The sequence below is a fragment of the Aspergillus fijiensis genome (genome assembly GCF_003184825.1).
Source record: "Aspergillus fijiensis CBS 313.89 unplaced genomic scaffold BO72scaffold_1, whole genome shotgun sequence".
In the NCBI taxonomy this organism is placed as follows: Eukaryota; Fungi; Ascomycota; class Eurotiomycetes; order Eurotiales; family Aspergillaceae; genus Aspergillus; species Aspergillus fijiensis.
Window position 1 is genome coordinate 872,731 of NW_024468977.1, and position 12,743 is coordinate 885,473.

At 50.3% G+C, this 12,743-nt stretch overlaps 2 protein-coding genes across 2 annotated transcripts; one reads left to right on the forward strand and one right to left on the reverse strand.

Annotated features, from left to right (window-relative positions):
- Positions 1-6,704: 6,704 nt before the first annotated feature.
- Positions 6,705-7,803, forward strand: BO72DRAFT_491262 (putative C2H2 finger domain protein; the record flags this gene model as incomplete). Its single annotated transcript, XM_040948178.1, has 4 exons — positions 6,705-6,758; positions 6,849-7,040; positions 7,094-7,173; positions 7,224-7,803. The coding sequence occupies 4 exons, from the start codon at positions 6,705-6,707 to the stop codon at positions 7,801-7,803; spliced, it is 906 nt and encodes a 301-aa protein (XP_040806786.1).
- Positions 7,804-8,491: 688 nt separating this feature from the next.
- Positions 8,492-8,999, reverse strand: BO72DRAFT_10124 (uncharacterized protein). The gene is made up of 2 exons (XM_040938872.1): positions 8,913-8,999; positions 8,492-8,856 (listed from the first exon to the last, which is right to left on the reverse strand). Exon 2 carries the CDS (start codon positions 8,832-8,834, stop codon positions 8,574-8,576), a length of 261 nt encoding a protein of 86 aa, XP_040806787.1. The 5' UTR covers positions 8,835-8,856; positions 8,913-8,999; the 3' UTR covers positions 8,492-8,573.
- Between the last annotated feature and the right edge of the window lie 3,744 nt (positions 9,000-12,743).

The following is a 12,743-nucleotide window of genomic DNA, read 5'->3' on the forward strand; positions in this document are numbered from 1 at the left end:
TCTTGAGTACTCGTTACTCGTATCTCTTGTTCTTCTGTACGGAGTATATGGGCTTGCGATATGCGGATCACTTTTTTTTACGGAGAGTAGTAGTACTGTTACCGCGGCACATCGTTCGGACTTAGAAAGCTAAGCTGACATTGAGGTTAGGGTAGAGGCTAAAATGTATCCTATCCATTTTGTACCCGCTACGTAAGTATTGGACACAGTAACTTGTAGATCTCGCTGTCCAGAGAAAAGTTGCTATGTACTCTATACTGTACCTCCCATTCTAGATAAATTTCAAATGCGTCTACCGAGTGAAGTACCAGATGAGGACACCACCTGCGTCGACCGAGGCCCTCTTGATTGTCTTTCTTTTCTTAGGAGAACGATCACGGAGGTTTTGGTCTTAGTTCACTTGTGTTAAGCTCACGCTCACTACCAAGTCTCGCGTGGATTGTCTGATATACCCCCCTCCCCCCCAGCCAAGAACGATGGAAGTGATTATAAATCCAAGTTCCGGAGTTTACTCAAGTTCAGAGGGAAAATCCGGGGCCATAACACATGGAACTATAGCTGCAAGGGTGATAGTTGTGGGCGATATCACTAGGGTACTACTAGGTAGGCCAGCCTTCTGAGGTCTCGTTCGTGGCGCGTCAATTGGTCCAATCGATGGACGACAGACGAAGCCAAGCTCTGGCGTGACTCAACTAGTATCCTCTCCCGGCAGAGCCGATGACATTGAAGGCGCCACCACAAGTAGAGTGCCAACTTACCTTGACAGTAACTAGTGATGACTCGACGCCGCTGGCGAAGGATGCGATGGGATGTCTTACTCCTGGAGCCCGTCCATGTCCTCCGCCGGAGTTATCCGTCAGTTAGCTACCTTGGAGATGGTAGGTAGACACAATCAACCCTTCACGGATGCCCTCGCTTGCTGATTTCCTCGTTTCCATGTCACTGTGATGGCGGATCCAGGTCGCTGTGAGGTTAATCGGCCTTATAGGACTTGGTGATATGGGTTCTCATCTAACCAGGTAGTAACCTACCTAGCGAGGTCGGGAGCTCATCTCGTTCAATAGTATCCAACCGAATACCTTATGCCATGCCCGCCGGGATGAATACGAGGGATACTTAATTTATTCTCGCTCACGACCGCAAGTTTGCCCGTTGAGTCAGTCACCACTCCGTCGTTTAGTCGGCATCCTAGCTTTGCTCTGTGATCTTATTATTAGTAACCCCAGGGATGTCGAAGTATATGTACCTGTAAGTTACTACGAAGTGAGAGCTATGTTGGCAAAAACCAGCATACCTTTTTAAACCCGCTGTCGAATGTAGAACCCAGAAACCCCTTGCAATTGGATAGTCGATATATACTTCAACACAGCCGACAATCACCTACTAGTAGTACTAGTGGACCAGGGGGAGGGGGGGCGGGAAGACAAGAACAAAACTCTCCGTCGGCGACATTTGACAGTTTGTCCGATCATGCAACCCTCTCCCCGTGAGAGAAGAGATAGCACTACTACGACGATTTACCAGTCGGCACGCAGTAGGCAGAATCAATAAGGGAAATGGGTGTGGTTGACGACTGCAGGCACTTATTTGCTGAACCCAACGAAGTAGATGGAAAAACTTTATCTATCCAGCGGATGACGATCGGGTTCAGTGCGTTGCAGATTTGAATCTGTGATTGTGATTGTGGATGTAGTGCGGTGGATTCTGTGAATACTGACAGAACTGACCCATCCTCGGCTCAGGGAGTAATCTGGATTGTCGAAGTGGATTCCTTTATCGGTTTAGGTTGGCTGTACATACTAGCTCTCGAGGTGACCAGATAGGCTTCGATAGAGAGGGGTTTTCCCCTTGGCTCCATCTTCTCTCTTCCCCCCCCCCGGCCCCCACACCCATGAATGGCCAAACCTTAAGTCAGCGAGGGAAAGTGGGCGGTTCGCTACTAGACTCCTACTTCAGGAATACATAGCAAGGCGCGCGGCGGTGATGGTCGGTCTTTGTTTCATCGTCGGCCCATCATCCCTTGATATAACCCGCTGTCATTATTGGGGTGAGGACTGGATGGGGGGAAGAGGCGTGGAGGAGGATGAACGAAGGATCCACTAACTTAGAGTGTCGGAGCTGAACTACCTTACCTAGAAACCAATCTCCAATTTCCCCCCCCCCCCTACTCGCCCAAAAAGCCTCACAAGTCATAATTCATTATACTGGTCAATTCGTTCATTCAATCGTGGATGTGGATAAAACGTCAGATCTGTCTGGACCATGTGGATTTCGTCCACGCTCATCGAAAAAGGTTTGCTCAATGATGACAAGATAAAATTAGAGGATGTGTGTGCGAGAGAAAGAGGGAACACGCAAGCTCCACAAATAGAGAGCTACGCGCCTGCAAGCCACATTTTACGCCTCGTTGCTGGTCACTCTGCTGCAAATGGCAATATCGTCAACAGACGACGACGCATAGCTATTGAATCGCCTCGGGTGTAAGTATAGCTTATTTCCGCTTATCAGACCGAGATGAATAGCCACGGTGGAACGGGCGGAAGGAAGGGGGACGGGGGGACGGGGGGAAGGGGGGAAGGGGGTGGTCGACTAGGGCATGGAGAGAGCATGAGAGCTTGTACCGACCCGCTGCTAGGTGGTCCTTGCTCCCTTGTTTGGGGGGGGGGTGGTGGGGGAGGGTCAACTCAGGCTGTCAGCTTGTCAGTCGAGCTATTCTATTGACTGACTCATAGAGCAATCAGAAAGCTCCAGTATCCCGTACAAGGTCCTCACAGGAGCTCGCGTCGCGGGGAGGGGTGGGCCAGATGGTTTTGGAAGCCCGCCACGTGGGGAAATGGCACCTCCGGAATCTCCCTTGGCCGACGATAAGTCCTCCCCTATGATGCGATGCGATGCGATGATACTGATCGGAGTTAGAAGATCGTTGGCGTTTCACCTGGACGGCCTCGAATTAGCACATCATTAGAGCCGCGGTGGTAAGCCGTGGCGTTCTCGCTTGCGATTGTCCCCCCTATCCTAAGATTTACGACAGAGCCAATGGTCATCGCCAAAGATATCATCTGTTCATTCTTGGTGGACGGTGAATCATCCCAGTACCGATGACAACTACTGCCTAATCGGGCCAAGTAGAAGTTATTGGGGATACTAGTAATCCGGACCGAGGAACCAGGGCGGCATCGTAGGAAGAACCATGACCCACCTCCCGGTTCTCTCACCCGATGAAATCGATGGAGGGATGGATGGATGGATGATTGATTGATACCTTACCAATTTCTCGAGGGAGAGGGCTGCTCTGGACTAGCTTCAAATGTTCCCCATGCTTGGCCAGAGGCAGGGAGGGGGAAAGAGGATTGTTGCATCGCCTGCTAACATTTGACTTATCCCTTGCTGATAATTTCCCGGCTGGTGTTGCCTGGTCTGTCATTAAGTCTTAAGTTATGGCAGCCGTTTCCCTCTTTCGGCTGTTCCCCGTGTCGCTTCCTGTTCGGTACGCGCTGCGGGCGGTCAGTTCCGCTCGAGAACCAGACAGGTAGGCTGCCGAAAGTGCCAGTCATGGACTTTAATTCCAGCTCGATCGCGGAGACAGAGATTAGCAGTCGATGGACCTTGGTTTGGGTGTGGATGGTCTGGCACCAGTTTAGATGAATTACATACTTGGTAACTTACTACTCCGGCGTATGTACGGAGTGCGTAGTATCATTATTAAGTTGCCGCCAGGATTGAACGAGGACCAGAGGAGTACGGGTTATTTGATGTCAGCGAGTGGAAAGTAACGTGGTGTGTCTTGGTACTGTACAGTAAGTACACTTCCAGAGCCACCTTGGCCTAGCTTGTTGTTGGTCCACCCGCTAAGCATACCAATGTAATGTGGTACGGGGCGGTCTGTACCCCGACTTACTGCTGGCTGTATTGGAGTGAGTAGGTATGCTGTGATACTTCTCCAGCTCCCATTTATTGTCTGCAGTTATACGATGAACACCTCAGTCCTATTGAAAATGGATGCCATTGTTTTTCACCTCTGCCAATGATCTGTTCAGGGATCTACCGAGACTACCAGAGCACGTTTGTCTGGGTTGTTGGAAGTCTGCGATCTGGAGATTATTCATATCCAGCCAATGTCTACTACAGAGCGAAGCAAGTACTGTGTATGTATGTACTCGTAAGTAAGTAAAGTATGGAAAGCATTACATATCGATAAGTAATGTTACGTACTAGATGCGGTCGACGACTCCAATTACTAGTGTCGGGATACAGTATCTGATACTAGTGCTGAAGTCCAGATTGCATCGTCGGATGCAGGCTGCTAAACCATCTGCAGACTAGTGGGTTTGTTCCAAGGCCAGCCTGCGGTCTTGAGCGTATTTATTGGTCGAGTCTATATACTAGCCTCTCAGCATTCTAAGGCACAGGCGGATCCGGTGGGGATTTTGGTGTTCCCCTCTCTCTCTCTCTCTCTCTCACTCACTCGGTCTCTCCCTGAGTCCCTCCTGGAGACCTGGTCTTCTCTTTCCACCCAATTCCCTAAACCAACCTAGTCCTGGTTGGAGAAAGACCGTTCTGTAGGTTGAGAGTGCAGAAAGAAAAATAGCAACTACGTAGGCACTCTTTCAATTCTTAGGTAGTCTTGGTCGCTATCCCACAAATGATCTAGGACATGTGTTCGTTCCTGCTGCACTCGTCGCAAAACCGCTCTTGCAAGTGATAATCATAATATTGATCTACGGCAGATACGGACCTCACTCACTCACTCACTCAGCCTGCCTTTGCCCCTAGTCTCAAAGGTTGGGTCTCCCAGCGACCTCAGCTTAGGCAAGTGATTTACCCCAGGCATCACGACAGCGGGCCCCAGTCGACGCCTCCTCGGCCTGTCATTTTAGGGGGATTTCCTAAATTAAAGTGCCCACTGCTTGGTGGGCATAAGGAGACAGCCCACCCCACGGCTTACCTGCGTTGTTCGGTATGTATATGTGTGGGAATGTACTCCGTAGGTACAGTATCTGCATGTCTGTACGAAGTACTCTGTACTTCGATCATAAGGTATGGGCTTTTCAGACTAATCAGGTCGTCGTTGCCTTGCTGGTTGGGAGCACTTATCGGGTTGATGTTTTCAAGTTGTTTTATTATTATTATTCTCTGGCTGGCGCTCTTCTGCAGATTCCCTCTCTACCTTCCCGGAAGCTATCTCTCGATCTTCTTCATTGGAGTCTTGGGTCGGGTGGAAGTATGAGAAACAGTCGATCCAACGGAGCTACTAGCTATTCTAAGTTACTTTCATTGGGGTTCTTATTGGGGGTTCCCTGGTGGGAACCGATGGATATGTAATCAACAAGCCTAGTGACTAGGTACCTCCCAGGTACCGTGAGTGAGGTATGCGGCGTTAAAATACGCGGCGAGAAACGAAGAGATGGGGAGGCGAAACATGAGAATTCGCGAGAGTTTTTTTTTTTTTTTTTTTTTTTTTCCTTTCTCTTTTCTTTCCCCAGTAAAAAAAAGATAATAATAATTCTGAGCTAAATTAAATGCAGAAGGGGAGGGGGGGAGAGAGAGAGAGAGAGAGAGAGAGACAGATGAAAAATAAAATCGACTGAGATGAAATAATAATAAGACTAAATAAATTAGATGGAGAAAAATAAAATATTAAACAGACTACTAAGTCACTTTCACTAAATCAACTAGACTAACTAAATGCTAACTTACTACTTTACTACTAAGCCAAGCTCTCTCTAATGTTGTTGTTCTGCTTGTACTTGTAGGGAACTGACAGACTGTCAGCTCCTTTCCTTTCCTTTCCTTCGTGCAGCTGCTCCTTTCTACGTAGAGTATTTCTTGCTCTTGACTCCCAACCTCAGATCTCTCTTCTACTTTTTTATCAACTGGCTTTGCCTCTCTCCAGTCAACCAGGGCTCCTCTTTCAAATTATCCCCACTCCACTCCCTCCTCCACCCTGGGCCGGTCCGCTTGTACCTGGCGAGAACAGAATTCAAGAATTGCAGCAGCTGCCCTTGTACCACCATCGCGTTGCAACATCGTCCAAATCCAAGAGCCTTTTTGGAAGGGCTCTGTCAAGGAGATCGCTTCTGTGGTTGCTGTTGTCATCGATAATAATTATCATTAGATCCGTTGTTTCCAATACGAAAGGGACACGGCTCGTACTATTATTATTGTTATTATTATCGGCTACTCTGGATTCGGCCACCACCACCACCACTACTACAACTGGGACTATTACTTTACCTCCTCTTCCTCTTCCTCTTCCTTCAGCTTATTATAGTCCAGCCTCAAAGGTTGCTGGCCTGGACTGCTCGCTGCGCTTACCCTTTTGATTCATCATTCAGCCTGCGACTTGGCTGTCAAATGACTGGTTTGCCTTTCGCCGCCAATGATTGTTAGCGGCGCTGCAGACTTTCATACTTAATTCGCTGCGACATTCCTGCTATATCCGCCTCCTCAATCTCCTTCCTCGCTTTTCTTCTCTCACTTCCTTTATCTTCAACTCTTTCCTCCAGGCTCTCCAACTCTCTAACCCACAAAGTCTCCAACGCCATCCTGTGTCTTCCTGTATACGTTTAGCCATACCCTGCTTTGACCACCAATCTACCTCCTTCTCACTTCTACCCTATCACCCCGTCGATTCCTCGCCGTTATCGCGGCCCACATCTCCCGTGACACTACACGCCGCGGCAAACATTCGTCCTGCAGCGACCATGGCACCCGGCAGTGGACGCGACTTTAATTGCACTTGGCCAAGCTGCAATAAGGTATCTATTTGGTTCTGCCTGTGGCTCGTGCACATTCAAACATGACCTGAGCCAACCGGATGTACGAAATATACTGACGATCATGCCTAGTCCTTCAACCGCAAATCCGATCTCTGCAGGCACTACCGCATCCACACCAACGAGCGGCCTTACCACTGCAATCATGAAGACTGCAAGAAGAGTTTTATCCAGCGGAGTGCCCTGACAGTACATGTGCGGACGCATACTGGCGAAAAACCCCATTTGTGCGACCATGAAGGATGCGGCAAAGCTTTCTCGGATGTGCGTGGTGCTGATCATTCCCTCTTGCCGGACATCAAAGCTGACCATTCTAGTCATCGAGTCTGGCCCGTCATCGAAGGATCCACACCGGGAAGCGTCCCTATATATGCCAAGAGCCTACCTGTGAAAGGAGGTACGTACAAATCATGAACGCCGTGAAAGCTAGCCTCTGACCTTCGACAGCTTCTGCCGCAAGACTACATTGACTAAACACCATGAGAAAACACATGGTGCGGCCGCGAGCCGCACGTCATCTGAGGACCCTGCTTCTGACCAGGAGTATCATCCGCCGGTCGCCATCTCTGCGCCGCATGAGTCGTACATTCTTCCACAGGCGCACTTCGCCTTCACGACAACGCTGCCGCCGCATCACAACTACTACCCGCACCAGAATGTACAGATCACGTCCGTGCCCATCCATGAGCAGTCCCCGGTGGTTGCCACCAGCGTGCCGGTCACGTTGTCGGCTGACATTCCTCATGTACAGCAGCTATACATGCACTACGTCCCGCACCACCCGCACCCGCAACAGCAGCATCAGCAGCATCAGCAGCAGCATCAGCAGCACCAGCAGCAGCGTTACGATTACCAACGACATGGATACATCCAACCAGAGTACCAGCAGCCCTACAGTCAGGCCCCGGTCGTTGAGTCTACCCCTGTGACGGCAACTTCCCAGGAGTCAGACCATGATGAATACAAGCACACTCGGTTTCTGAGCCAGCCTGAAGGAGCTGACTGGGGGTTCCTCGGTGTTGGCTGAGAGGATTTGGCTCAAATAAAATTAGCCGCTCATTAGATGATATGAAGGCTCGTTTCTTGGGTTGGCCCGGTGCATCACTTTGCATTCGGCAAAATCGATGGTGTTGAGGACCGCCTGCCGAGCTTTTCGAGATATCAGGCTCCACTCCACCCTTCATACAAAGACGTCCACGACCGTTGTCACGAGTTTATATTTTTGGTTTCTTTCTTTGGTCCCGTATCTTAGCATTTTACAGTTAAGCCTATCGTTGCCAATCAAGTTTGATCCTAATGGGAGGGAGTTTGTCGTCAGACGGGCTTTGAGGAGGCCTTCTGTCGTACTTTTGTTCTTTTCTTGATACCTTGTTGCGAACTCTGAGAGTGTTGTCATCTGATTTCCGGCATGGCCTGGTTTCTGCCCTGATGCCCGATGGCGAGCTGTTGCCGCCGAAAGAGGAGTGGAGGAGGAGGAGGAGGAGGAGGAGGAGGAGGAGGATTGCCACCGATTTGGAAATGTGGCTGCATGTACTTATTTTGAAAGAATTGCTTAACTCCCCACATAGCCTGTCCCTTGGAGCTAGAGTGTGGTGACGAGGCGGCGCACGACGGTCGCGCAGCGGTGAGGTAGGTCTTTCGGACGATCGGTCGATGCGGATAGCTTGATTTGGTAGGGGTAATTTGAGTCCTCCACGGTATGAATCGCCGTGTAGCACCGAGAAGGCAACGAAGGCTGCACGATGTGGTGCTACCCCTGGTTGAGTGGTCACAGCTTTTTTTTTGACGGCGGCGCTGTTAGTCTGTAGCTGTCTGCAGCTGTACTGGCACTACTGTGCAGCCCACGTCAGCCAAGGATCGACGGGATGCTGAAACGGCTGGCGGGCTTCGGGGCTCCACCAGATGGCGTCCGGAGGGCCTCCGTAGTACTGAGTAGTAGCGAGAAAGATAGGCGGGAAATCGGGGGAGAGAGAGAGAGAGAGAGAGAAAGAGTGCAGCCTGCCCAGTTTTTTTTTTTTTTTTTTTTTTTTTTTTGTGCTGTTTATTTGGTAGTCGCATATACCCCAACAGCCGCGACAGACTCAGTTGGTTAGTTAGTTAGGAATTGACCACACCACACCGCACCACATCACCTACCGTTCCACTTCCCACGATGTATAGAAGCCCAGCACTAAGCCCGGGGTCCCGTCCCGTCAGTTGTCAGTTGTCAATTGTCAGATGTGCCACCCCCCCCCCCTCCCCCCTCTTCCACCCCCTCGGGGAATTCTGGTAGAGATGTCATGTTTCAATAACCGAAGGACAATAACTAACGCCAGCCAGAGCGCCACAAGCCCATCGTGGGAACACACCCACCCGTGGCGAGCGCCTCTCCCGATCGAACCTTATACCGAGATATTATGCAATATGCTCTCTCTCTGACCATTCCCCGTCCCGGCATGACATCTCACTCCCGCCTCCGATTTGTCTACTGTTCTATTGTTTATGTATCTCGCTCACGATCTACACCTATCTGTCACCTATCTACTAATCCAACCTATTGATCACCCCCCCCCCCCCATCGACATCAAACAACGTTCCAGACCCTCACTAGGCGGCAAAGCCCCAAGAAAATCGCATGTGAAAGACGAAATCGGATATCCAAGATTGATCATAAAACAAGGTGGTGGTGCTGTACCGTAGTGACGGGGGATATTCTTGATTTGGGGAAGCTGACTTACTACCTACCGTAGTGTAGACTACTAACTGTATCAACAACCCGTCTACCCATATCTATCCATCTTGCCTTTCCGCGGCGCCTCTATCGATCTATCTACTAAGTACCAGGTAGTGGTAGGGGGGTGCGGATTCAACGAGCCTATCAGAACAGCCATGGGAAATAACTCCGGACGATACATCGTAGGCCCGGTTCTTCAGGGATGTTCGACCGTCGAAGACCAAACCCTAGGACGGTCTACTGTTCACGCAAGTGGGCCCCTCGGGGGATTCCTGATTTCATTTCAGGGAAGGATGCTTCTGAACCAGTGGGATGTAGTTTCCGCGTGGTTTGGTCGACGCACCAGAAAACAGGATTCGATTTGAGGGCCGGAGGGGGTGATCTTTACCCCTTTCTTATAAGTTGGTTTTGGGGCTGGGAGGGGAGAGGGTGGTGGGTTTGGTTTGATTTGGTTTGGTTTGGTTTTTGGGAGAGAGGAGGGCCGGTCCGAGACTAACGGGAGGGGGTCACTTCACTTCACTTCACTTTCATTCGTGGGTCTTGATTGAATGGGCCGAAGAATGAAGATCAGAGATCGTACGTAGGTTAAACAATGGGTTTATGGGTAGAGGGAGGGATTGTCGCAGCGTGTAGAATAGGGAAATTACAGTGAGTGGTTACATTGTTCTCCAGGGTTTACGGATGGAGTGGATGATGACGACGATGCGATGCGATGCCTAGTAGTATGCTTCTGGGAGGGATTAATTCTTAGTCGCTGGACTATACGGATGGATACTACTCCAGCTGGTTGACCAGAGGATGCAAGTTACCTAGTAGGTAGTTAATTAAACCCAATCCCACCATCGTTACTGGCTAGCTTCGTCTCCCCGATGTTCAAACGAAATTACTAGGTAACCTCCTCCTCCTCTTTCCGTCACTGCTGGTGCTGCTATCTAGGCATGCGATCAGTGAATTAGTCGCAGGCTTGCAGCACCTCTTGCATCCCGGGGCAGCCGCCGCCGCAACAACTCGACCGTAGCACCTCACCTCACCTCACCACAAATTGAACCGTTGCCAGTTCCATCATCCATTAGCGTGATGCGGTGTGCCCTATTGCACTGCACTGCACTCTTGATTTATTGCGGGATAAGTAACGTAACTTGAGCTACAGCAGCTGTACTGCACTAGTCGCCCTCTCTCCTCCCTCCCCCTTCTGGGTCTACGAGCTGGGAACTGGAACCCTGTATCAACAACACAAAAGTGACAGATAGACCCAAGTCAATCCCCGTCCAGTCCATAGGGTCAGGTTCTAGGCCTACCTACCCTCTTTAGTTTCTGGAGTCTTCTACGGTTCGTATTTTTTTTTCCTGGGGCAGTGGCCATACTTGGATTGTGTCGGGACACATCTAGACTCCAGAATCGTGTTTATGGAAATCGATAGAGCGCGAGAAAGAGGGGAGGGAGGGAGTTAGTCTGGGTGACTGGGGCTAGAAGGTTAGCTTTAAACTTACTCGAGTCGTAGTTGTAAGTTAAATACAATGGGTAGGTAAATTTGACCAATGCCTCGGGGAGTTACTTGGAAAGTTCTTGGTATTTGCATCCTACTGCCACTCGTGTTCTAACCTGTCGTTACGAATTGGTCTGGGAATTTTGGTTGCGCCTGTGGGGGGGGGGGGGGACGGATGCGGGGAAATTGAAACAGTGGACGGATGGGATAGCCGATGGGCATCGCATCGGGCGATGAGCGATGGCGATGCGGCGCAGATGCGATGATGATGATGGTGGTGGTGGTGGTGGTGGTGGTTTTTTCCCTCCTTCTCCACTTCGTGAGACAGCTAGTCTCTTCGTCATGGTTGGGAATCGGGAGGTGTTTGAACTAGCTCACTCTGTAGGTGAAGCTGTTGATGCCTTATGCCCTGTTCTGAGGCCTAAGGATTCTACTAAACTCTTGGGGGTGTTGGCAGTTTGTCAGTCGGTCAGTGTCGCCATGTGATCCCGAACAACATGACGCAGACGTCAATCGAAAGTGCCAACCAAGCTAGCTGTTTTGGACTTCTTGTCTCGCCAATCTCCCTCCAGTACTCCGTACTGATTTCAATCTTGAACTACAGGAGTTACGGACGGTCTTCCATATTCACAATGGAGTTTGTCGAGCAGACTGCTCCGTACAAACAATACCTACCAATATCCGTACCACATATGATTGCGATCTCAGCCGAATCACTATCACACCGGCGCAGACTTTCAAGTGAGGTTGTTTGCCGCAGAGTGCTGTCAGTAGAAGGCGTTCCGTCGCTATCGATTACCATGGACCCTCGCCAATATCAAGCCTCCCTTCTCCTCCGTCTCACGTATCTATTCCATCCCGTGTTTGCTGTCCCATCACCCCTTTCCACCCTCCTGGTGTCCGTAAACTGCCATGGAGTTGTGTTTTGATGATAATCAGGCAACGAGAGTAGGAGTGGTGTAGCCTCGGCCCAAGCCTTCCCGATCGAGATATACGAGCCAAAGGTCGTCAATCGCCCTAGTCCTCCATAGTCTTCCGCAGTCGTGTATTGCTCCGGCACGGCAGAGCTATATCATTGAGTTTGCCGGGAAGAAGGAGAAAGACAAGGCAAAGGCAAAGGCAAAGGCAAAGGAGATGTGATGAAGTGATAAGAAGGGGGTCGCGTTGCAGATGTTTGTGGGTGGAAGGTGGTTGTTGACTCCGGTACAGCCCGCCTGTTGTGACTTCCCGCCTCGCTTGGAGACAATCGGGGCTGTGGACAGAGGGAAAAATGGGAATTAATCTACTGGGTGACTACTTACTACCTACCAACTCTTCTGATAGTTCGAGTGCGGACTACCTCCGTCGTCTATCTGTACTGTAAATGGGCGATGGAGACGGAGATGTTACATGTCGTATGTCAATGTCTCACTCATATCCGCCATCCTTGCACAGTGCGTGCGGGCATGCACCCATCTCACAGGAGCTTGTACTGTACCTAAGTCTACCTACTCTTCCTCCTCCCTTTTCCCCGCCCTAACCATCCAAGCCCCAAAATAAGCAAATTGGATTGGAGACCTCCGATCATACAGTATCCTCTTGTCGCAGTATGGTCATGATCCATGTTTGCCTAATCCCATCGAGGCGATCGGAGATGATGATGCTGCTGCTGCTGCTGCTAGCTGCCTGAAGACCTCCATGATGGGAAAATTGGGTTGAGGTGCTGATATGTACATACTCCGTACAGGATGTAATAATGATTGATGCTATGGCGATGGGCGAGGAAGAG

Bases quoted from the DNA above. Each gene is read 5' to 3' on its own strand.
- BO72DRAFT_10124 (XM_040938872.1), bottom strand. From the start codon at position 8,834: ATGCGACTACCAAATAAACAGCACAAAAAAAAAAAAAAAAAAAAAAAA.